This window comes from Dermacentor andersoni, chromosome 7 (genome assembly GCF_023375885.2).
Source record: "Dermacentor andersoni chromosome 7, qqDerAnde1_hic_scaffold, whole genome shotgun sequence".
Lineage (NCBI taxonomy): Eukaryota > Metazoa > Arthropoda > Arachnida > Ixodida > Ixodidae > Dermacentor > Dermacentor andersoni.
The window spans coordinates 97156870-97183691 of NC_092820.1; the positions used below are offsets into that span (position 1 = coordinate 97156870).

The 26822-nt window shown below is 43.9% G+C and overlaps 1 protein-coding gene across 1 annotated transcript in view; it reads right to left on the reverse strand.

Moving 5' to 3' along the window:
• Positions 1 to 2074: 2074 nt before the first annotated feature.
• The window catches only part of LOC126534045 (protein obstructor-E-like), a 30763-nt gene continuing 6015 nt past the window's right edge, over positions 2075 to 26822 (reverse strand). The window contains exons 2-5 of the mRNA XM_050181267.3: positions 17973 to 18188; positions 14244 to 14429; positions 10813 to 11014; positions 2075 to 2431 (exon numbers count right to left, since the gene is read on the reverse strand). Of these exons, the coding sequence (XP_050037224.1) occupies positions 2404 to 2431; positions 10813 to 11014; positions 14244 to 14429; positions 17973 to 18188 (632 nt within the window). The 3' untranslated portion in view covers positions 2075 to 2403. The remainder of the gene's footprint in view (positions 2432 to 10812; positions 11015 to 14243; positions 14430 to 17972; positions 18189 to 26822) is intronic.

Sequence of the window (26822 nt, forward strand, 5' to 3'; positions counted from 1 at the left end):
CTCGAAGAGTCAGGATTCGGGAATTAGAAACAGTAATGAACAGCATACAGAAAGTACTCCTATAACTATCGATGAGGTTAGAACGGCCTTCCAAGACATGAAACGAGGAAGAGCGGCAGGTGAAAATGGAGGAACAGTCGATTTAATTAAATATGTAGGAGACCTAATGCTTGCAAAACTGGTGGCTCTTTATACGAAGTGTCTATCGACTGCAAAGGTCCCAGAAAACTGGAAGAATGAAAAGAATATACTAATCTACAAAAAAGAGACGTTAAATAATTCGAAAATTATACGCCCATTAGCTTACTCGCAGTAATATATAAAATATTTACCAAAATATTCTTCAATAGAATAATCAACGCTGGACTTTAATCAACCAAGGGAACAGGCTGGGTTCAGAAAGGAATACTCTACAATGGATGACATACATGTCATTAATCGGGTTATCGAGAAATCCGCAGAGTATTGAAAGCCTCTCTATATGGCTTTCGTAAATTACGAAAATGCATTTAATTCAGTAGAGATACCAACAGTCATAGGGGCATTATTTTATCAAGGAGTACAGAGCGCTTACGTAAATACCTTGGAAAATATCTACAGAGGTTCTACAGCTACCTTAATTCTACCTAAGGAAAGCACGAAGATACCTCTAAAGAAAGGGGTCAGGCAGGGAAACACAATATCTCCAGTACTATTTACTGCGTGCTTGGGAGAAGTATTCAAGCTATCAAACTGGGAAGGCTTAGGAGTAAAGATCGACGGCGAATATCTGAGCAACATTTGATTAGCCGATGACATTGTTCTATCAGCAGCAATGCAGGTGAGTTACAAAATATGACTGAGGACCTTGACAGAGAGAGTGTAAGCGTGGCGTTGAAGATTATTATGCAGAAGGCAACGATAATGATAAATAGACGCGCAAAGGAACAAGTTTACCATTATCATTGAAAAGGAAGGTGTAGAATAAGTGAATTTTTCTAGTACTGACATATGGGGCAGGGACTTGGAGGCTGACAAAGAAGATTGAGTGCAAGTTAATCGCTCTTTGCGGTTTGGACCGCAAAGAGCGATGGACTGAAGATTGCTAAGCATAACGTTGAGAGAGAGAAAGGGAGCGGTTTGGACCAGACAGCAAACGGTTATAGACGATAGTCTAATTAATATGAAGAGAAAAAAATGGAGCTGGGCAGGTAATGTAATGCGCCGGTTAGATTACCGTTAGATCATTTGGGATAAAGAATGGGTAACAAGATAAAGGAAACGCAATCGAGGACGACAGAAGACTAGACGGAGCGATGAAATTAGGAAATTCGCGTACGCTAGTTGGAATCGGTTGGCGCAGGGCAGGGGTAATTGCAGATCGCAAGGGACAGGCCTTCGTCCTGCAGTGGAGATACAACAGGCATATATATATATATATATATATATATATATATATATATATATATATATATATATATATATGGGTGTGTGTGCGTGTGTGTGTGCGTATGTGTGTATTTTTCTGTGGCTAGGCATGTTATACCCTTTCTCCCTTGTGCGAGTACCAAGACGACCAGGTTGTTTGTGGGCGCCTTAATAAAAGGGACTGATTCATTGACTGATCTTCTTGTGTGACTGATTGGTTGTCTTATTTATTTATTTATTTACTTATCTATTTATTTATTTGTTTATTTATTTATTTATTTATATATTTATTTATTTATCACTCGACGCACTGTAGCGGTTCTTTCTATGCAAGATGAATCAGATCGTCTGAACGGTCGCTCACTTGAGGCACTTCTTCCAGTTGAGTACAAATGCCGCCGTTGTTTTGTTTCTGTATAGGACGCGTAAGTGGCGAAGCGAGTGATGTACAAATTGGTGGGGCATCAAGGCTTTGGCTGAGTGCCTAATGCGCGTCAGGTAGCACTCAGGAAACAAAAAGGTCTCACTTCTATGAACTGCATGAACGCAGTAGCCGGAATCCCGCCTCAATATGAGGTGTGTAGACGAAGAGCATAAATATGCACGCAAAGAGGCACCGCACCATCTGTACGAAGTGCGGCGCACTTCTAGATCGATTTAGAGTGAATGTGGTCAACACAGTTCTTTTATTGGCAACTAGGCGCGGTAATATTTAAATAGGAAAGAATACTTCCTTACCAATTGTTCTAATCACAACATCAGATTAAGCTCGTTGTAATTAAACGGGGTAAAAAGGTGAAACAAACGAACTTTAGTGCGATCTATTGTTAACACCGCTGCCTATAGACTCTAATCCGGAAAGCAGTTTGTGCTTAAATCACGAACACTGCAGCATTTTGCACAGAAAGAAATAGACGATGTCATCCTTCTGCGGTAATTCTTTTAGCGAAGCACCCGTTGTATCCCGGTTGCAGTTGTTCCTTTGCAGGAGGGTTTTCACTTCTTCTGAAAGCGGACATGAGGGCTGTAAAAGAAGAAAAAAGAATGCCAGTTGTTAGCACCAAGTAGCCTAGTATTGAGTTCTCATATGATTCTTAGCTACTGATGTAAAAAAGTAATGAAATGCGTGTGCTCTCAATAACGCGGTGACTTTTGCGAAACTAGAATGCAAAGTTGGGGCGGCATTAAATTGGGCCAATACATGGCTTGTTCGACTCTATTCTGTCATCGCTCTTGCGAGCACGCGGGAACACTTGAGGCCATGTCTAAGAAAGCCAGTTTCTTACCCTATGCACGGTATTTGTGATAATCATTCTGTCCTTAAGGACTGTCTCTTCTCTGATGTGCTGCTGTGCGCATGACAATATTATAAGGCCATTACGGCTTCTTTTTATATTCCAAAGGAATATTGTGTGGGGATGTAGAGCTGAACCCTGGTTCTGCATGCAAATGTTGAACTGTTACGAAAACTATCTTATGTTCATCTACGGATTGTTTATTAACGTACGAAATCATGTAAACATAAATATGCCCATAATACAAGTGAAAAGCGCACAATATTTTAATCTTGCACCAACTAACACGAAACTTTGGACAAACAGTCTATAGTGTATTATTTAGGCAAATGTAACGTTTCGAATCATCCTTCAAAACGAGTTTTCACAAATTGCCGACAAGCCCTACGCCACATTAAGAATAACCCACGTCTCTTGCTTGACCAGGTGTTCATGGATCGGTCATTGTGGCCGATAATGTATCTTCACAGTCCCCAATCACCTCTCCATTTAAGGGTTCCTTTTCAATTTTTGTTAGTTGCGTGAACAATTCGCCTCCGCTAAATGCTGTGGTGATGACGCTGGTATGTTTAATCATCTTGGGACGGAGTTCTTTTTACTGCCTGACAGCGATCCCGCCAAAAACGCCTAAAATGTGAAACCACCTCACTTGTACGCTAAGGATAGATACAGCTATAAATAATTTAAAACGTATGGCTGAGCTTTTCATAAAGAGGAGATCGCCTTCTTTGAATTAAAGAAAATTCCAAATTCACTCTGTGATGTTGGAAAAACGGTCGATAACTTTTCCTTGAACGCTACTTTGCGCAGCTTTATCAAACAAGACGCCCGCACTAACTGGAACTATATCAAGGAGAGCATCGACTCGTTTAGTACAATTTGGCGCTTTTAAATATCCCAGATGATCTGAAGGTCACCGCTGGCCTCAATGTATAATTTCATATGGCGTTTTTTATTGCTGCTGACGATATGATCTGTAATTCAACTCGACATATTTTATATGTTAGGGGAATATCTTATAAATGAGCTTCGCACATCATCACCCTGTATATATATATTAGGTGAACTTGCGCCAAAAAAATCTAAGTGACCCTGAAGCCCATCAAGACTGGCAAGCATACTCTTTGGGCATCACTATCTGATCTCGGGGTCAGGCACGTCTTCTATTTGCGCATGACTCATCGTACAGTCTAGCTTAAGCGTTGCCGTGTGTACGTTCTACAATGTACGCCACTATTTGGGTCGCGCATGAAACCTGATCCCAAACGGTTTTCATTTTAATGCATGCAGGCGCGTCTTGCGCCCAACGATAACTTTATAACAGCTTTAGTCGGTTAAAAAGCGGTCACAAGGAAAATATCAACAACTATGCGTGGCAATGCCCCCCAAAAGCATGAAGAGAAAAGTACACGTAGGAAAAAAGAAAAATAACGAAACAATTTCAGTGTTTTTTCCTCATTGCCGCGGACACTGCAGAAAAATAAAACGTTTCAGTGGACGCGTTACGTCGCAGTATTCCAAAAACGACTGCATTAAAAAACTTCACTAGGCAGTTCTAGCGTTCATTTAGCGACATTTGAGAAAAAATTTGCTAGACAAAAGCTAAGTGTCAAAGGCTATGACACACGTACGTAATTATGTCTGGGGTATTAGCTGAATATAAAATGCACGGGTCGTGAGACTGCTGACAAAACCAGCATTCCAGCTGTAACGCCTAGATGACGGCAAGTCAACGTAGGAGGTCGACGCGCGTTCGAGGTATACCTGCAACGGCCGCATTCTGTGAAACTAGTAACGACAATCATGGCTTGACTCTGCTAATTGCAGATAAGAGTCAATTTCCGATTCAGATAACTTCATCGACTGCGGCTTTACGAATACGTCGTCACTGCAACATGTGTGACAGCGAAGTTGCAACATCAACAGCGGAGTCCGGCGTGGTATTTGTACTTCGTGGGCGGGATGCTGCAAACATTTGGACCATTCCGATGGGCCGATGATGACACGACATGTTTTGTTAGCGAGCGATCTTAGGAATACGCCAGGGTGTTTGAAACATATCTCCTCTACGTGGAGTGTCCCTCAGCCAGAATAATTCTCTTCCATGCAAATAAACCCACCGGTTCTGTTCTTCCTCGTACTTGCACTCAGAAAGAAGTTAGCAACTCTCACCACGAAATTTTGGATGACGACATGGGTCAGCTTATCTCGCGCGTAACGCCCGCCCCGGGGCCATACGCCAGCTGCCCCATTCAAGACGCACCCGCGGCATAGGCTTAAGAGCTACCCTCTGCGTTACACCGGACTCCGAGGCCGCTGTACCCAAGATATACTACGTGCGAACAATCCGCTTTGTCTTCATCAAGACATGGTGGATCATTGAGGAGAAAACGGTTGAAGCAAAATATACTTAAGGTGCAGTATAATCGGCCTAGGAAACGATAAAACCAGAAGAAACCTTCCACCAAGGGGCCAAATATTTTTTACGTAGTGGTTAATATTGCACCTAGAGAAGCACCTGCAAGGAAGCTGCAGTGTTGACGCTGCGGTTGCATCCCTAATTCCCACGCTGTGGTTCGGGGTTCGATTCTCCATCGCAGCCATTTCTCTTTTTCTTGGTGGTTCCCTTTTTTCTCTTTCTTGCGGCAGTTTCTGTGACGCGGTAATAACCATTTCCTCTCTTGTATCTGGCAATGGCAAATTACAGCAATCAGGGCGTCCTCAACCCGCTTGTAAGTCGCGTCTGTTGCACCTACGTGTCAGGCTATTAGTACAGTAACTGCACTGTTTCTGACCTACGTTTATGCCGCTATTTTTACTTGTGCTTTCATGCATATGCAGAAACTTACGTTTATTTCGTTGTATTTGCATGTGCTCTGCTGCGCATGTGGAAACATCGCAATTAAATGGGTTACAGACGTTACCCAATGATCCCATGTATATCGCTGTCCAGCACCAGTGAAGACGTATTGCTTGCTCTCCTCTTGCCTTGCCAGATGTAAGTGGTTAAAAGGTTTTCGGCATATCAGGCATACTGCCACAGCTCAAAAAGAAGCGAAAGAAAAAAAATTGTCCGAAGGGCGTGTCACTAACAACGGCAGTAAGCATGCGCTTGAATTTTTCGGCTGGTGTTTAACTACATACCTGCGTTCTCTTTATATTTACACACACAGATCCTAACTGACTTTCGGCTATGCCCTCTGGAACAACACAGTTTACAATAGCTTATAATTATATAGAATTCTCCAACTGGCACCAGTTGTGCCTTTGTTCCCTTTGTAAATCGATCAAGTCGCGTTCTAATTTTCCTTTCGTCTGCTGATCTCACCACCACGTTTGCGACAGCAGTCGTCCTTAGGGCTCCCAGGGGAGTGGGACTCAACTCCAGGATCTCTTGGTACTTCAGGATGTAGCTTACAATTTTAATTCTTCATCCTCCTACTACGACAGACGACGATGAATTACTTCAAGCCTTCACTCTCGCTAGGGACCTCGGCCGCTCCCGCATTTGCCACATTCTTCTGAGGGAAAGAGCGGACGAATTCTTCACTCACAGCGTGGACATTCTACATCCAAACTGACACCAAAGCGAACCTCGCCAAGATCTGTGTCAACGATGAGGACATTCCGTAAGACTCATGCTGCAACGTCTGACCACGGCTGCACATCTACGCAAAGAATTCTCAGCGCCCTTACCACAGAAGACCATGCGCCAGCCAGCCAAGAACAAGCCTAAGCGCAGTCCCTCACTGCTGAAGATACGATATCATACAAATCAGCAAAAGAGAATGTCTACCTTCAGGATACGAGCAGCATCCCTGATATAGTAGATGATGCCCCAGTTGTGAGCTTATATTTGCCCTCGCCTGCGGCTGTACAATCCGACCCGCCACACTCGCGCAACCCACTAGTGTTGACACTCCCGAGGCATTCACCGCGCAAGTGGGGCCCCAGCTAGCACCGTCGATGATGAAAAATACACAAGCAAGAGTGCTGCTATCAGCCCTATCTCAAATACCAAAGAGTGCTAGTACATCCACTTCAAAAGAAGACAGGTCGTCTCCAAATCCTACTCACGGAGACAGTCGCGGTTCGCCGGCTGCTGCAGATGACAGCACTTTATCCACAACCAGCGCTGTAAATATGCTACCACCGCAAGTTTTCAAAACTCGCGCCTAATACGCCCCCTCTCCGGCCGCCGGCGCACAAACCCCTCCGCTCTTCTCCTTCCCCCAGCAACTTTTGTGATGGAGGACAACTGTTCGCAGGCATCATAATAACACTCTAGTTGTAATGAACGCAATGTGTGGCGAAAAACTTCGTCTCATCGCCACCTCCTAAACTCATCAGGCGGCTCTTCGTGGAGCAAATAAATAAATAAAGGAGAAGATCTCACCGACGGCGTTGTCTCCTACTTACGGCACAGATCCACCCAAGAAACGCGGAAATGGAGGACGACGATGCGCGCGTGTGGCTCAACGCATGGCGCGCGGAGACTTCCTCTCCTCCTCGCTCCCGCACGGTGTGCAGCGGCTCACTGAGGAAAAAGTATGCTGCCAGCGAGGCGACGTCCGCTGCTGAAGAAGCGCTCGACTCCTCTTTACCGACGAGCCGCAAACGAGCATAAACAACTTCGTAAACAAAGCTGCGTCCTGTTGCGAAGTCAGGGTTCCGTGTGACCGACGAAGGTTCCATTAGTGGTACCATGCCAGGTGCCGCGAGAACAAGGGGTTCCGAGCGACGTCGAAGAGAATACAAAAAAAAGTACATGATCAAGTTTTTCAACATGGCCCCAACTACCATAGCATACTGTGGTAGGGTCTTTTGCATCTCAATGAATGTCCGAGTGTCTCCACCTTTTTATGCCCTTTTCTTACCTCCTTCCCTCGTTGAAAGAATTCACTCGCCAATCAGAACGCCGAATCGTTCACCACCTCCATCGCCCCTCACTGGTCGCCAGCGTGCTCCTCGGGTCCTGACCTCAACGTGCTGGTCGCGGTGATCATGTATTCCACTTGATGCTCGCGGTGCTCATGCCTTAAATGAGCAACTCGTGTACCTGGTGCACCTGTCTCCAATGCGTCACAATTAGAGGCCAGCACCTGTCGTCGATGCTTTTCCCCAGGATGGACATTTTCATCAATAATGGGCCCCTTCGTAATGGTCAGGAGGGCAACGTTACTTTCTTGAAGCGAAGTGAATGATGAGGCGTGAACATGAACCGTGACAACTGCATGTCGTGGCCTCTTCGGGACGGTCAAGAAGGTGTCGCCGCTGTCTTGAAGCGAAGTGAATGATGAGGCGTGAACATCAACCGGGACAAATACATGTCGTGGCCTCTTCGGTATGTTCAGGAGGGCGTCGTTGCTGTCTTGAAGTGAAATGAAGGATGAGGCGTGAAGGTCAACCGTGACAACTGCATGTCGTTGGCGGGGCAACCCCCACTCTGAAGGACCGCGAGTCACAACCGTCCTCTGGCCACTACAGCCCGTCATTGAATGTGCACTCCTGGAGTCTACGTATCAGTCTTTCACAGAGTTGGGCGTTTTATCGTTTCACATCAGTGACCAGCTACCCATGTTAAAGAAACTGAATCCACTGGCTTGCGCAAACACGACACCATTATCAGCGGTCGTCTAATGTGTGGCGCAGTATTTTTGATTGCGACATAATCGGACCCATCGTTTCGATAACACACTAACAACGCAATGCTACCTCGACGACATCCTCAAGGTCCCTGTGAACGACGTCTGTTGCAACGTTACACTTGCGCACCTTCGGAACATCTGGTTTGAGCACGATGGTAATCCTGCGCGTGGTAGTAGCTAGTCTCGAGCGTGGCTCGACAACCTTTTTCCTGGAAAGTGTATTGTCCGACACGGACCTGTATTTCGTTCGTCTCGTACTTACTACAGTACCAGTAACTGTGAACTCTCCTCGTGCACAGACCACCCGTAGGCCGATCATTCCCATCCACCTGGCTGGTCCCATGCATCGCCGTTTCGGTGCACAATTTTTTCCATGGTTGTGTATGTAAGTAACATTAAGTACACCGGAGCGGAGTGCGTTGTTGTCTCCATCTACAGCCTGCCTATTGATAAATATATGCGGAACTTCACGGTGCCGGTAAAAATTCATCTTGACTGATGAAATAATAATTATAGCAATAAAAAGATTTTGTAATTTGGTATCCAACCCAAGTACCTAAGACGCAGGAATTGGAGATTTTTCCGCAAGGCTATCAAAACGATGGTTTTTGTATTGGTTTCGGCTATAGTTTCGGTACTGTAATATTAACCAGTGAGTGAGAACAGTTCACGTTTCTGTAGCATATTCTTTGTTGCTTTCGGCGTTTCAAAATACCAATTATCTTGCGCTTTACGTAGGATCGGCTATAGCCTTTAATTTGTTTCACTAGAAAAGCGAGCCCTCAGTTTCGTCGGCACTGAAGGAAGTTAACAATAACATTAGCGGGAAACCAGCCGGTATACAATTCGCTAATTTAGGTAGACGAATCATCATCAAAGCATGAGTGTGTAATGAAAGGCCCGACCGAAAAGGCTCTTAAGCGTATGCAATATCGTGACGTAGTGTACGACGCCGTAACTCCCCCGGTCAATGTTTGAGTCTTTATTAGTGATTTGCACAGCCGCATGACTAAAGCAGCTTACCAAAAATAAATAGCTGCTTTGAGCGACAAAATAAACGGTACAAGTGTCACTCGCGCCAGTCAGTGAACAAAAGCTGAAAGTTACTTGACGAGTGGTCAGCGGAGTTCGCTGTTCGGAGAACAGTTGAGGTTTATATGCGACAGTGACTTCAAATAAAGTAGTGTAGAAATTTAGTCTTGCGCTGGCAGAATGCGTTCACTGCTTCAGTTAGATAACATCTCTGTTAATTTGTGGATTGCAGTTCAGACTTAGACGTAGTCGTGATCGCGAAATGCGGCTACACGGGTACATTTCCACCAATTACTTAGTAGCAAAGCGGGATTGCGGTGTTGCTATATTTGCGACAAGCACACGTTATCAGATCATTACGCTGAGGGGCACTCAATGGTACGCGTTTTCCTTCGTGAGAAGACGTGCGTCCAGGCTGTGGGAGCACAAGCGGTAGCTGTCGCTGCAGTGATGGCCACGCCGATGTGTGCCCACACAGACACGATGCACCGCTAAACGCACCGCGTTGACACGAGGGAAGCGTGTCGCAAACACTGCGATGTCGCCGTCGGGTGCGGCTTCGCGAAAAGTCATTGTTGAACCACCACCACACTGGCCGTCCGCGTGGCGCAGACTCCTTACTGAACTAAGGAGGGAGCTCCTCAAAGTATGTCAGAAAAATCGTACACTACAACCTAAACACAACCAACGGAAGTGATAGCATCGGAGTTTAATTTGAATATACCAGAAAAGATAATTATCTTATGCAAGAACTCAAACACCAACGCCCCTCCCAAGCGACGCGGCGGCTCGGTTCCTTGAAACAACACAATCGCGCAACCCCAGGAAAGCTGCAGTTGCTGGGAAGCGTAACAAGCAGCAAGAGATTTTTGAAATCTATCGCGCTGCACTCTTGATGGCGAAGCTTAAGAGTCCTCCAAGTTTTGAACGACTCGGCTTGCTTACGCTCTACGTACCTTAAACTGAAACACGCCACGACAATCGAGATATGTCAGACGTACTTCCATAACACAACTGCTAAATCCATATAACTTACCTGTAAAGGAAAGTTGAAGGAAGACTTCACACATACCTTTAGCCGAAGCAAAACTTTGGCAACTTCTAAGCCTGACTTTACATTTAAAAAAATTAGTGAGTTTTGCGTGCAAAATCACGATATGATCATGAGGCACGCCGTAGTGGGGCACTACGTAAATATGAACCCACTGGGGTTTTTGAACGTGCACCCAAATCTATGTACACGAGTGTTTTCGCATTTCGCCCCCTTCAAAGTACGGCCGCCGTGGCAGGGATTCGATTCCGTGACCTCGTGCTTACCAGCCCAACACCATAGCCGCTAATCCACCACGGCGAGTCAAGTCCCAGCTTAGTTCGAAAAGAAAAAAAAAAGTTGTACAGTGATTGCAGCACACACAAGACAAAGAACCTACCAGTCGGGTACGTTGGCGGCGTCTTCACAAGTGTAGCTGTATTGACTGAAGGCCTGGCCGTATCCGCAGCTGATGAGGCGTGGCTTGTCGTTGACACAGGTGATGAGTCGCGTGCAGTCAGCCGGATGAGGATAACGTGGATACGGGTAGAACTTCGCACCAGGGCCCGTCACTTTGTCCGGGCACCGGAATCCCACGATCGCTGCATCAATTCACTCTCGAAAATGAGAAGGCTCCCTCAACACGCTCTCCACTCGCGTGGCTGGAGAAACACAAAAACTGTAACTTTCATAATTGATCACGGCTTAGTACTCTTAGAACTCGCATTTTTCCTGGGTAAACTGTCCCTAATCGTTTTCCTACCAAATTTGGCCCCCTGGGTATCCATAGTTTAAATTGTAGCCCTGCTGCGACGACAAAAAAAAAGTTCGAAGCCCACCGGTTGACCAACTTGGGTAACTGGATACGTAACACTGTGTACGGGCCGCTGATCAATTCATGCTAACTTGGGTCCCTGCGAAAGTCTCACTCGGTGTTCCCCATTTCAATGAACCCCTTTGGTGCAAACTTGTTTAAATGGGTATGTGCCGCTCATAAATAAACTTTTTCGACACCGACTTATGTCATGCAGTACGTACGCTTGGGTATGTGACGCTATTCGGTGAAATAAAGATCCGTTAAAATTTGTGCCATTGTGTGGGACATGAGATTTGCACATGCAGTTCTAAGGGAAACGGAGTGCGAATGTTGGGAGAAGGCCAGGCAAGAAAAACCATTCTTGCAGATTAAATCAAAAGACAACTAATTGTAGTTTTTTTTTCTCCTGTGGCAACCAATTGTTTCAGCATGGGCAAGTTGACTTGAAAGTGATGTTGCTTGATACACATCTGGGGTGCACACTAATAGCACCGGGATTCGGGACTTGTGGCAACACATCAACCATGCATCGAAAAAATAATTATTAAGGTTACATATTATCACGACATGGAAACAAAGACTTAGTAGGAGGGAGCAGGAGACAGCATAGTGAGTGCTTTACTTCCGCCAGGAATTCGTCACAAGAATTCAACTCTTCCGTATGCATGCAGCAGTCACGCTAAACAACGTCACCGCATTGTGTAAAACATGTGGAACTTGTTTCTAATTATTTTGTTCTAGCATTGCCTTATTGAGTATGCAAAAACACCTTCATACTGACATCTAACGCTGTCATGCATGGGCTCCATGATAACTAAGCATAGCCGCTGTTGAGTTTGTCAAGTTATTTTGTGATGAAACGCCACCAGTGCTCTATAGATGGTACTCGAATGCACGCCCGAGCAACAGTCCCCTCTTGGTAACAAATACAAATAGGAAAGGCTATGCTTTTGCTGGCAGCATGCGGTGGAAGCGACTAGGTGAGCCGGAAACTCGTCAGGGATGTCCGGTTTCGGACACCCCCCATAGAACATCTATGTTGCCTTAGCTTAATTTTCCCTAGCTGATCCCTCCAGTTAGTATGGCACATCTTTCCTCCTTATTCAAGAACCAAATCAGTGACAAATACTTCACATCAGCGTATTGTCATTCCTTATATCCTTATGAAGTGGTTTTGAGAATACCAGAGCTGTATCACCTGATTTCGCCTTAGGCGGAACGCATCACGTGCGCTGTAAATGAAACTTGTTGGTTCATATGTGTGGTAATATTTGGGAACGTCGTGAAAGCGATTCAATGAATGCAAGAGATTCAACGAAGAGCATTACATCCTCATGCCACATACCAAATCCCGCGACCTCTTTGAGCAATGTAGTGATCAAAAAGGTTAGTTGAAGAGCGGCGTATTGGTACATAGTGCCACATGATCAACGACCCAAGTTTGTCGTACGGTGCGTTTTTAACCCGGTTCTCCCGCACAACAGACCGACGCGCTACGGATTCAACCATGGACTACCCTGCCACACGTTAGCAGGAAAACGGTTAGAGCCAGACAATAGATAGATAGATAGATAGATAGATAGATAGATAGATAGATAGATAGATAGATAGATAGATAGATAGATAGATAGATAGATAGACAGCTAGTGACGGCATCGCTGACAGCCTAGGCAGGGATAACATCAAGAAAAAAAAAGCGAGCTTCATAGAATAAATTGTCGGTTCCATGGTACTTCCTGCGGAATAATATTCCCCGCGTACACTGGGTTGTCTTCAAATCGGGTATATATATATATATATATATATATATATATATATATATATATATTTGACTGGCTGTCGGTCTGTTTGTCTATCTATCTATCTATCCACCTATATATATATATATATATATATATATATATATATATATATATATATATATATATATATATATATATATATATATATATATATATATATATATATATACATATATATATATATACACACATACATATATATGGATAGATAGATAGATAGACAGACAGACAGACAGACCCCGGGAAGTGCGCGAAGTACACTACGAATGTTATTCGCATTATACTTATTTGCAGCGCGCTTAAACATGAAGTGTGAGTTTTACGTGCCAAAACCACGATCTGATTATGAGGGGCACTGTAATGGGGGACTATATATTGGGGGACTATAAATTGAATTTAACCGCCTGGGGTTCATTCACGCGCGCCTAAGTGTGAGTACACGGTTGTTTTTGCATTTCGCCAACATCGAAATGCTGCCGCAGTGGCCCAGATTGGATCCCGCGCCCTCGTGCTCAGCATCAAAGCCACTAAGCAACCACGGAGATTTACAACATGCTAACAGGGCCCCGCCGTCATCTTGTTTCACGCTCTCTACACATCAGAATACGTAGATGAGGTGTGAAAATATAAATGTAAAAAAATATTTAAAAAATCTTATTGGAAGCAACCTATATATAGACATCGCTTATTAGCTGCAGCTGTTAGATAACGAATTTCTCACGCTCTATTTTCATGTCTGTTTCATAAAACCACGTGTACTTTCGACATTGTTGTGCATATGTTGTTGTGACTATGTTGTTCATTTTTCGCATGCACAAGCTGTAGTATACATGCACAAGCTGGATTTCTGTCTGGATTTCTTTTATGTGCCTCGTATGTCACGTCGCTATGCACTGGGGGTAAATTTGAAAAGCAAGTCATCGCCCCCGCCACGCCCTCTCATGACGGCATCACTGAGAGCCTAGGCAGGGATAGCATCAAGAAAAAAAGCGAGCGTCATATAATAAATTATCGGTTCCATGCTATGTCCTGCGGAATAATATTCCCCTCGTACACAGGGTTGTCTTCGCATCGGGTACATTTTCGCATCATGTTCAAAAAATGTTGCAGTCGCCTTTCAAGTTTGGTTCGAAACACTGAACAGTGAGACATTTCGTTGCGCCAGGTCTATCTTGAGTCGGCGAAGGTGAGCGATACGAAAAATGATCGAACCTTCAGAGTCACATCCGTCGACTAGGTCTGGCCAGTTGCAGGAGTGGGTGACGTCGTCATACGCCAGTCCCGGTTCACAGTTGGTCAAGTTGGCAAGCCCGAACTCGCATTTGAAGTACTGCAGGCAACTGCCACTGGGGAAGATTCCAAACTGCCATGGACAGTCAGGAGAAGGAATGGGACCGGCTGGAAACAGAGAAAGACGGTGTTCATTCGCTTGGTTCACAAATCCTTAACTGCCGATGACAGGATAGCTTGTCATCCCCGCGAACGCCCTGTGGTGCCCATAATGATCAAACGCGCGGTGAGCTTTCTGCCGTTTTCGCACATATGTGCAAGTGTAGTTCTTGTAATTTTCACTAATCAATGTTACACAATAATTTTCGCAATATTTTTCGACAAGACCCGTAAAAATGTAGTAGGCTTTTCTGGTGTCTTATTTTTTAGAAGATATTGACATAAGATTTGCATGCCTGAAAAATACTGCACTCAAAATGTTTTGCATGAAATTTGTCCTGCCAATTAAGGACTCAATATGGGATGACACGTTACAAAGTAAGTAGAAAGTCCCTATATAATTATATTGAGTTATATAGGAACGCAGAGGTTTTAACTTAGGATACTGCGAGAGAATTACGGATAGAGAGCATATGGGACTATTTCAATAGGAGCGAGAACAAAAAAGTTTGATATTGCCTTCACAAAAGTAATACACCTAGACATATACAGGTAGATTACCATAAATCAAACTGCTCAGAATTTTTTAGGCCCATGTTCTGTTTTATTGTTTTCCCAACTCGTTATCGATCTTATGCTATTGTCTGGCAATGTAGCAAATACACTTGATTTAATTTTAAATTCTCATCCTTACCTGATACGTTCAATCACACATTTACCTGGCATAAGTGATCATTGTCTTCTTCATTTCGCTTTCAGTTGAACTAGTCCCAAAACCTATAACAACGGAACATTATACAGGAATACGAAAAGGCCAACTTCGCCGCAATTAACAGAGAATTAACCTCATTTGTAGATGACTTCCTCCCTGATTTTGGCAACCGTTCAGTCCAACCTAACTGGAACTTGTTTGTTGCTAAAGTAAACGAGCTAAACAACAAGCATATACGACTCAGAAAATTGCTCTAAATCCAGAAGCGCCCGGGTATGGTACCCGTATCGAGCCGCTTGATTTTGAAAGAAACGTTTTTTTTTTGTTGCTTGGCTAAAGGCTCCCCCACCGAATTGAGGTGGGCTACTTACAAATTAGCATTTGATATAACATGACTGCATTAAAGGCTGCTAAGCATAAGCTTTTATCTACTACTCGTCTATCAATGTTAACAAATAACGTTTAAAAATTTTGGAGAACTATCAATCCCCCATCTATTGACCACATCGTCTTGGACGACTCTTCGGTTTCCCGTCTTCTACACGAGCAATGTGATACTCCTAAACGATACTTTCGTCAAAAACTTTTCCACTAAGTGTAAAAGTTTTCTACCTGTAACGCGTGAATATGGCTATATACAAATGCCTCCAATTATTGCTTAAACGTTTGATGTCCTAAAGCAAATTAATCATCTCGACATTAACTATTCTCCTGGCTATGACTCAATTAACACAAAATTCCTGAAAAGCACTAATGTTGTTTGTTCACTTATTCTTACAAAGCTTTTTCAGCCGTCCCTAGATACGTCCACTTGACCTAAAGAATGAAGGATCGAGAAGGTGATTGCCCTACGTAAGTCGGGTAAAAAAATCACAAATAACTACCGTTCCATTTCTTTGGCTAGTACATGTTGTAAACTATTTGAACATTTAATTTTTTCTAACCTTATTAAATTCCTCGAGTATAATTACTTTTTCACCCCAGCTCAGCACAACTTTCGCAAAATTTTCTCATTTGAAACACTACTAATTTCATTCACTCACGTGCTACATCAAATTTAGGATCGTTCTTCTTTTTCCGACTGTATATTCTTAGATTTTCTTAAGCGTTTAACAAGGTTTGCCACAGACTTATCTTGTAAAAATTAACCAAACTAAATCTAGATGCTAACATTGACACGTGCATTAAGGTCTTTCTAAAAACTGCACTCAGTTTGTTACAGTTACTGGTTTTAATTCTTCTTTCAGCAATGTGCATTCCGCTGGACCCCAAGGTCCAGTTCTTACCTCTCTCCTTTTTCTCATTTATATTAACGACCTTCCTGCTACACTGTCTTCTATCGTACATTTGTTCGCTGATGACTGCGTTATTTTTCGAGTGATAACCAACGAAATTGACGTTAGCAGGTTGCAACTCGACCGCGGCGCAATATCTAACTAATGTAAGTCGTGGTTGATGGATATAAATATTAACAAATGTAAAGTACCACATGAATCGTGTGTTTTCCGCCAACGTGCCACTTACCACCTAATCAGCGTTCCTTCAGAACCCTTACAACCCTTACAAGTATGTAGGTGTCCATGTAACTACAAACCTGTCTTGGTCCATTTACACCGAATACATTATTACCAAAGCTAACCGTATGTTACGCTACTTGCGCCGTAGCTTCACTAGCTCACCTCATAACCTAAAATACCTACTCTGCAAGAGTCTGTTGCGTCCTCAATTTGAATACGCTACTTCTCTATGGGATCCTGGCCAAGATAACCTGAAAACGGATTTAGAACTTGTGCAGGACAACTCACTTTGATTTATCTTTTCTAATTATAATAGAACTTCTAACATGTCTTCCATGAAACACAATCTTAGTCCTTCTTTACTGTCTCCTCGACGTAGCATTGCACGTCTAGCACTCTTTCATATGATTTATCATCATCCTACACTGCACACGCCTTTCTTTACAAGACCCCATTATGTATCAGAGCGTGTCGACCACTGTCATAAAGTGGGGACCTATCCATGCCACACAAAGCATTTCTCGCCGTCTCTTTTCTCTCAAACATGTATAGATTAAAACCGCCTTCCGACTCATATCGTAAATTCTACTGATAACTGCCTTTTCAGTTTTTCATGAAACTTTAGCTAACATTTTTATAACCAGGATCTTCTTTTTTGTGACACAGCAGCTAACACTGTATAGAAAGAAACCTCTTATATTCTAGCATTGCGTTTTGTTCATATTGATCTCTGCGTTTTGCTTACTTTCTATGTTCCACATTTTCTTTTGTACCACTCCCCTCTATAATGTCCCTGGATCTGAGGGTATGATAAATAAATAAATAAAATAAATAAGTGTTGTGGCAGAGGGTCGTGTTGTAAACATTAGAAATCTATATAAAATGAACTAATCCACAATAACAAGAAGTAATATTAAAAAAAGCACGGAGAACATTCTAGCACACTTAGCGGACACATTAGGTGAACATATAAATAGAGTATACAAATATTTAGTGAATGTCTACGCATAAGTAAATGTTAAGCTAAAAAAGCACCCTAAGAAATCATAACAGGCATACAGCATGCTGTTGTAGCTGCAGCGCATGCCCGTTCCGTGCAGAAATGAAATAAGTGTTGTACAGGTATACTCGGAACATCTTGTTGAAGGCAATTGCATAGTTAAGTACACTGAAACATAGATGAAAATTTGCCATTGTTTGCAAGTGTCGGCAAGACATATAGTTGGATGGATGTCGATGTAAAACAACATTTAGCGAAACTCGATTATCAAGCTGACACTAGCTATTTTGTGAATGTGCGGCCCCGACGATTAAAATACGTACGCTTGTTGAGGCGCTCGCCGCAGTCTATGCGCCAGTTGTAGTTGCAGAAGTCGTAAATGCCTCCATTGGGGTCAAACAGGAGCCCGTTTGGGCAGACCTCCTCAGTGACGGTGCCATTCTCGCAGCGGGTGTAGCGGTCGCAATCTGTCGGGTGCGGCCAGGCCAACAGACCAGGGTCAGGGCAGTGCCGCGGTTCCACCACGAATGGCACAGCGCCTGCATCGTTAGCAATTCGTTAGAGTCAGTCGCGGCTTTTTTGTTGTTGCCACAGAAAGACACCGTCCCCCTTCATCACACACCCACCCCCACCCACACTCTTTAACGTTCCCAGTAAAGCAACAGTACTCGGATCCCACAAACAGAATCAATTTCTGTCTAAGCGATGTGTACTAGCAGGACGTATAAAAAGACTTAATATTATTCAAAGTTAACTCTGTATCATTACATGTTAATGAATGATCTCATTATGAAGCAAGCCGTAGTGGGACCCATTACTCAGACAGCCTGGCGTTATTTAAAGTGCACCCAATACATGGCACAAGAAGGCCGCAAATGAGGAGTAGGCAGGTGTTGTGCCCCTCTGTGGCACTTGCCAGCCTGCTCCTCGCTTTCCCTTTCCTGTTAATTGCGTATAAGTGTTCAAAACAAATAATAATAATTATTATTATAATAATAAATGAACATATGAAGACTAAATTAGTTTATCAGACTTGCAAAGCATTCTTTAAATACTTCATGTTCTTTAATTTCACCATGATTAGTATTGAAAGAAATGAAGTACGATGTAAGTAATTTCACGCTCAACCCTTGTGCCAGTACGTCAGTATGAGGGCCCTAAATTCGCGGGTCGTGGCTTCCTACAAGAACGTGGCCGTCTCCTCTAGTCTTTTCTGTGTGCCGCTAAAATGACCTCAGCATCCAAGGGGTATTAAGAGAGCAAGACAGGTCCTTTAGGTGTTGTAGAAACGTAATTCAGTACTATAAGAGCTCAAGTCTATTGTGCACCTTAGTGTCCTGGTTAATCAAGTGCTGTTCGTGCACGGCGACCTTGTCTGCTAAGCGTAATACAATCGTGCTCTTCGACAACTTAGTGCCTGTAGCGTAGGAGTAATTCCCGTAAATTCATTACACTGCCGAAAGTCGCGTCCGTGTTTTTCAATGTGTTGAACTTGATTTCAAGTTAAGGTTTTATGTTAGGATTAATAGTATATGACTTTCGGTTAACAAGTAGATTTGCTCAACTTTTATAATTATTTCTTTATTGCAACTTACAGGCATATTAAGATACGTGCCTCTGTGGTCAATGTTATCCGGTGCAAATCCCCTAACTCTTGCGTTTGTTCTATTCGAGGCACTTTGGAGTGTATGTACTAAAAGACGCTGTACACTCTTACGACTCGCGCAGGCAGTGATAAAAGGAGCTCTTGAAAACCCAAGTCTGCAGAGGTAAGCGTAGCCTAGCTGCTGGCAGACTGCCTAATGGTAATGCGAGTACATTACTTCCATAATGGACAGTGCCTGTTGCCGGACGGAGCACCACGGATTCGAGCCTTTCTCTAATCCACATAAATGTAACGTGAAACACAAGCTCGTCATCAGAGTGCCGTTATTTGCCAACAGCACCACGTTTTCTGCCAGCGCGTTCTGAGGCACGCAAAGCCGGCACTGATGGTTCCATATGTGCGGAAACGTATATTTTAATTATTTGTTACCAATTTGTGCTTGATAATGTTCACTTCTCATTTCTTCCATAAAAGCGGCTTTAGTCTATCTTTATCGCACTCCAGACAACTTTCACTACTGTATTCGCGGAATACGATGCAAGAAAATGGTGAAAATACTGTTTGCAGGCATTACAGATTCATTTTTTTTGCTATGTCCGAGCCACTAGTTCATCCATAAATAATTGTTAGCTGCTCGTTTAAACAAATATATTAGTGGATTCTAGCGGGTGATGAATCAAGCTTCAGCTGAAAGCTGATAAGAAGGCGACACAGTCTGAAAACGGCGGCCGCACGGCTCCGAAGCTCCGATAAAGTGGGGTAAATTTTCACCAGTTGGGGTTGTTTTAAGCACATCTAATGAGGGGAACCCAATCACTTTTGCATTCTGCCCGCACCACAAGGCAGCCGGCGCCGACGGTATCGAACCCTCGACCTCGATGCGGTAACAAGGGGCGTGCTCAATTCCGAGGGTTGTCGAGCGCGGCATTACTGGCGTGCCGCTGGCCTCGAGCCATGTCCTTGCCCGGAGAAAGAAAGGGTGTGCGGGACATACTTATTCGCGAGGCCTCGCTCTCAAGGAGTGAGCGGCGACATCTGGGTCAGCGGCCTGTGCGCCTAAGATCTCGGGGCGTGTCACGAGTCGATTTTTTTTTATTCCACAAAGCACGACCGACGCTTTCTGCTTTTTCTGATTGTGTCGCATAAGCGCCTACCAGCAGGGTATACGACAACTTGATGCTGCTTGGCTTCCCGTAGGGGTGTGTTCCAATTCGTTCCAATAGGCGAGGATGTCTAGCCTGACGTCTTAAGAAACAGCTTCGTCTCTGCAGCTGTCTGCATACGAGAACAAGAGCGCACCTTGACAACGTTCTAGAAGTTACTAGGACTAAATAAAGTCAGTTATTTCACACTTTTTATTTCATATTGTGGTGCTCCCTACTGAGTCATGATAAGTAAAACAACACACGCCATGTGTACACTGACTACTCGCGCAAATATTATTTCCTAAGTATGTTACCTCACTCTGGCCTAAACAGCAATACCGCATATGCTTTCACCCTCTGCAGTCACGAGTTATGATATTATGCAGACAAAAAAATTAAAACCTGAAGCTATTGTGGGTTTAGGTGCCCAAAGTGGGAAGTAAAACATTCACCTGGCAAATATTATGTAAAGTCGGTCGCGTCCGCATGTGGAGAAATCATGACTCAACAGTAAATCTTTTTCGGAAGTAAGCTTTGCTAGTTTAAACAAAGGAGGGACATTATTTATTCAAGGTTCTGCGAGTGGTGCATCAACGGGTTCACAGGTCGCGTTAACGGAAGAAACAGTCCTCAGATGCAATGCAAGGAAACATCGTATTTCCGGCAGCGGAGCCTCATTTTCGCCACGCGCTTCTCGTTCTCGCACAGCCACCTCCCCCCCCCCCCCTGCTGCTTCCCCCTTCGCCGATGCCTTGCAGCGTTGGTTGAAAGACGGCACGCTCCCTCCCCGCTTTCCACCCTTTCGCGCGGGTGAGGTTGAGCGAGGCGCGTGGCACGGTCGTTATCGCCCTCGGGCTTTGTACGCAACATCAACGTCACAGCGGCGCCAGCCGCTGGAATGCGCCTGGAGTGGCCATATAGTTTCTATCGCAATAAAAGGAGGTAAGAAGCTTGGCATGCGACTCGCTTTCATTTAAAAGCATGGTCTGAAGAGACAGACCGATGGAAGCTATTTGACTGCAGTGGCGTTATACGCATGATTTAAATAAGATTAAATATTTACCTCTGCTTCGCATACACTAAGAGCTGTGTGCACAAATTTAAAACGAAGGCTTAATTGGCTTAATAAGATCTTACTGCTTTCTGCCTTTGGTTTTCCCCCTACTACTTAAAATTGATGCTGAAAATGGTTTTCTTTTCATTCCTTACGCGTATTCTCGATGTGATCTGCACATTTAGATTTAAAATAAGCGCTTTTCTGAGTATTCCTATGTGCATCTAATAAGGGGTTGAAGGTTTCATGTAGTACGACATTGTATTAACGTACGGCTAAGAGCACAATGTGCGTGCGGAAAATTGCAGCTTCCGCCAATTTAGCCTTGGACTGTCGATGGTGTGATAGTTTAGGTAGTACTTATACGTTAATATAAGACTTCCCAAGGAGAGGTCGAAGAACAACACATACGGATAGAAAATGAAATCTGTGTTAGACGATCTTCAATCGGTATCCATGAGCAAGAAACGACCTTTCTGTAGAAGATGTTTACATGGTGGTAACTAAATCAGACGGGTGCCCGTACTCGTATCACGTGTACTTTACGTTCGTGCTTGACCATATATGTGTAAGTGTGTCACTAAACTTTACAGCTTGCGACTCAGCCTTGGCGGCATTTGTCTTTCTATCCATTAATTCTAGTTTTCATGTACGCTGTTTTATGTTAAAATGAAGCATTCCCAACTTGTGCAAGCCACTGCTTTATTGAGACGACATAGCTTGGAAACGGCGCCGTTACACGGGATCACCGGCGCAGCGCCAATTGTTGAGCGGTTGCTATTTGACCACGAAGTAATCTTACCGAGTCCCCAAACCATAAGTTGCGCTTAAGAAGCGCAGTAGTCATCCTCGGTTAATCATGTCGGGTTAACATCGCCCGTGCATGTTGCTACGCTGCTGCGTAAGCCAACTATCAGACTATTCAATAAAACGACTGTATGACGTTACGGAAAAATAACGAATCACGTCAATACGAGATCACCGTTCACAGTAACTGTGGCCTCATGCTAGTGCTTGCTGTTTCTGACACGAACAAGGCCATTTTGTAGCGTTTAAATAGCCCTTCTAGTCGTGATATAGCGTTTATAGTCTAAAGAAGCACCAGAGAAAACAAATTTAGCGATATTGGTATATATGATAAGAAGTGGTTCGAGGAGAAGGAAGCCGCTGCTAAGCAGGGGTTCATAATATTATATCTAGCCCACTAGGTACTAGTTTGCTGTTGCTTATTCTTTTTTAGCCGATCGACTTTTATCTATGCAACGTCCCTTTATTTAGAGCCGAAGGGCCTTGCTTTAAATGCACTGTTTTCCTGGTGTATTATCACGTGCCCATGGTACTTTCTTTAGAGTCACCGTTGGCTTGTAAAATAAATAAAAGGCTGCTACTGTCCTAATCGTGTTTACAGAAATCCTATACACCAGCATATACACAGCTTCAGGAACATCACCATACTTTCTTAGAGTATTTCAAGAAGCAGACAACATCTAAGGAGAGTTTCTTTGCAAAATATCCCCACCAATTAGTACGAAGCCCTAAGCTCTGAGTCATCATCATATCACCATCATAATCAGTCTGGTTACGCCCACTGCAGGGCCAAGGCCTCTCCCATACTTCTCCAAGTACCCCGGTAATGTAGTAATTGTGGCCATGTCGTCCCTGCAAACTTCTTAATCTCATCCGCCGACCTAACTATCTGCCGCCCCCTGCTATGAGCCCAGTCCTTTGGAATCCAGTCGTAACCCTTAATGACCATCGGTTATATTCCTTCCTCATTACATGTCCGCCCATGCCAATTTCTTTTTCTTGATTTGAACTAAGATGTCATTAACTCGCCTTTGTCCCGTCACCCAATCTGCTCTTTTCTTATTCCTAAACGTTACACCCATCATTCTTCTTTCCATGGATCGTTGCGTCCTCCTCAATTTAATTAGAACATTTTCCGTAAGCATCCAGGTTTCTGCCCCGTACGTGAGTACTGGTAAGACACAGCTGATATACACCTTTCTCTCGAGGGATAATGGCAACCTGCTGTTCATGATCAGAGAATGCCTGTCAAACCCCTTCTTATTCTTCTTATTATTTCATTCTCATGATCGGGATCCGCGGTGACTACCTGCCCTACGTAGATGTATTCCCTTACTACTTACAGTGCCTCACTACCTATCGTAAACTGCTGTTCTCTTCCGAGACTGTTAAACATTAGTTTTCTGCAGATTGATTTTTAAACCCACCATTCTGCTTTGCCCCTCCAGGTCAGTGAGCATGCATTGCAATTGGTCCCCTGAGTTACTAAGCAAGGCAATGTCATCAGCGAATCGCAAGTTACTAAGGTATTCTCACTTAACTATTATCCCCAATTCTTTCCAATCCAAGTCTCTGAACACCTCCTGTAAACACGCTATGAATAGCACTGGAGAGATCATATCTCCCTGCCTGACGCCTTTCTTTATTGGGATTTTGTTGCTTTCTTTATGGAGGACTACGGTGGTTGTGGAGCCGCTATAGATATCATCCAGTATTTTTACACATGGCTCGTCTACGCCATGATTCCGTAATGCATCCATGACTGCTCAGGTTTCGGCTGAATCAAGCGCTTTGTCGTAATCAATGGAAGCTATATATAAGGATTGGTTATATACTACATAATTCTCTACCACCTGATTGATAGTGTGAATATGGTATATTGTTGAGTAGCCTTTACGGAATCCTGCCTGGTCCTTTGGTTGAGAAAAGTCTAAGGTGTTCCTGATTCTATTTGCGATTACGTTAGTAAATACTTTGTAGGCAACCGACACTAAGCTGATCGGCCTGTAAGTTTTGAAGTCTTTGGCATCCCCTTTCTTGTGGATTAGGATTATGTTAGCGTTCTTCCAACATCCGGTACGCTCGAGGTCATGAGGCATTGCGTATAGAGGGTGGCCAGTTTCTCTAAAACAATCTGCCCACCATCCCTCAACAAATCTGCTGTTACCTGATCCTCCCCAGCTGCCTTCCCCCTTTGCATAGCTCCCAAGGTTTTCCTTTCTTCTTCCGGCGTTACTTGTGGGATTTCCAATTCCTCTAGACTATTCTCTCTTCCATTATCATCGTGGGTGCCACTCATGCTGTATAAATCTCTATAGAACTCCTCAGCCACTTGAACTATCTCATCCATATTCCTAATGATATCGCCGGCTTTCTCTTAAGGCATACATTTGATTCTTGCCAATTCATCGTTTCTTCTTCACTGATTTTAGACTTCCTCCGTTCCTGAAAGCATGTTATATTCTATCCACAGTATACTTCCTTATGTCAGCTGTCTTACGCTTGTTTATTATCTTGGAAAGTGCTGCCATTTCTATTCTAACTGTAGGGTCAGAGATTTTCATACATTGGCGTTTCTTGATGAGTTCTTTCATCTCCTGCGATAGCTTACTCGTATCCTGTCTAACGGAATTACCACCGACTTCTATTGCACACTCCTTAATGATGCCCATAAGACTGTCGTTCATTGCTTCAACACTAAGTTCCTCTTCCTGAGTTAAAGCCGAATACCTGTCCTGTAGCTTGATCCGGAATTCCTCTATTTTCCCTCTTACCGCTAACTCATTGATTGGATTCTTCTGTACGAGTTTCTTCCGTTCCCTCCTCAAGTCTAGGCTAATTCGAGCTCTTAGCATCCTATGGTCACTGCAGCGCACCTTTCCGAGCACGTCCACATCTTGTATGATGCCAGGGTTAGCGCAGAGTATAAGGTCTATTTCATTTATAGCCTCGCCATTCGGGCTCCTCCACGTTCACTTTCGGCTATCCTGCATGCGGAAGAAGGTATTCATTATCCGCATATTATTCTGTTCTGCAAACTCTACTGATAACTCTCCCCTGCTATTTCAAGGGCGTGTGCCATATTCCCCCACTGACTTGTCTCCAGCCTGCTTCTTTCCTACCATGGCATCGTAGTCGCCATCAGTATAGTGTGTTTTGTTTTGACTTTACCTATCGCCGATTCCGCGTCTTCATGCAAGATTTCGACTTGCTGGTCATCATGACTGGATTTAGGGGCGTATACCTGTACGACCTTCAATTTGTACCTTTTATTAAGCTTTACAATAAGACCTGCCACCCTCTCGTTAATGCTATAGGGTTCCTGTATGTTACCAGCTATATCCTTATTACTCAGGCATCCGACTCCTATTTCTCGTTCTCCGCTAAGCCCCGGTAGCAGAGGACATGCCCGTTTTTTAGTACTGTATCTGCTTCTTTTGTCTTCCTTACTTCACTCAGCCTTTTTATATCCAATTTACTGCCCTCTAATTGCTCCAATAAGACTGCTAGACTCGCGTCACTACATAACGTTCCAGCGTAAACGTCGCCAGGTTTAGAATCCAATGGCGGGTTGTCCGGACCCAGGAATTCTTAGCACGATCTGCTGCGTGACAGGTCTGCCCACCGCAATGGTTAGTTGCTTCCCAGCTGCTGGGGACTGAGAGCCAGGGTTTCATTGTTGTATTCATAGAGGAGGTTGTGGCCAAGTACTGCACCAGGATGGCCAACCCTGCTTTGTTGAGGGAGTGCGTTACAGGTTCTGGTCACCGGGATCAGGCCGCACCTATGCCTGTTTATGCAATTTTATCAACATGCGGATTTTTTTCTTTGTTTAATCCGGTGGGAAATTTTGCGGCACCGGGATTCGAACCACGGTCTTCTTGCACGCGAGGCGGATGCTCTACCTCGGCGCCACCGCTGTCCCTGAGCTCTAAGTAATGGTGGTCAAAAACTGAAACTTATCTGCAACAACATAATAAATGAGAACCATTTACACGGCCGCGGTAAACAAAGCAGGGCGTTCACGAAGTCCACCTTAGTGCCATTAAAAGATATGTAGCAGGAAGCGTGGTGCAGAAACTGAAGAGCGCAATCAATATGTATTTGATGTTCGAATACCAGGGATTCTAACATCACTAGGGCACGAATTATTTAAAATACAGGTGCATTTTCTTGCAGGTAACAGAACTTGAAAAATCTCCTGCGGCGTAGATCCTGTATGTATTCATTTAGTAGGATTACTGAAAGAAGTGGACATTGCTTACACCGAAAATCCATATCACGGTCTAACTAGATGACAACGCTTCACTAAACACCTACTTTGCGCCAGGTAATATGTTTATGCTTCTTTCTACTAAACACCACCTAAAATCAGCGCTTTTCATTGTCACTTCTTGCTGTGTTCTGCGTCTAGTTTCGTGCTGGTTAGATCACTATTTCCAGTTGTCACCTTGCATACATGTAACAAATGACTGATTCAGTTGCCTGGCTACGCACACCACGACCCGCTGTGTCGAAGATGATGCAATGTTTTGCAAGTATTGCAATGAACTTTTGCAGT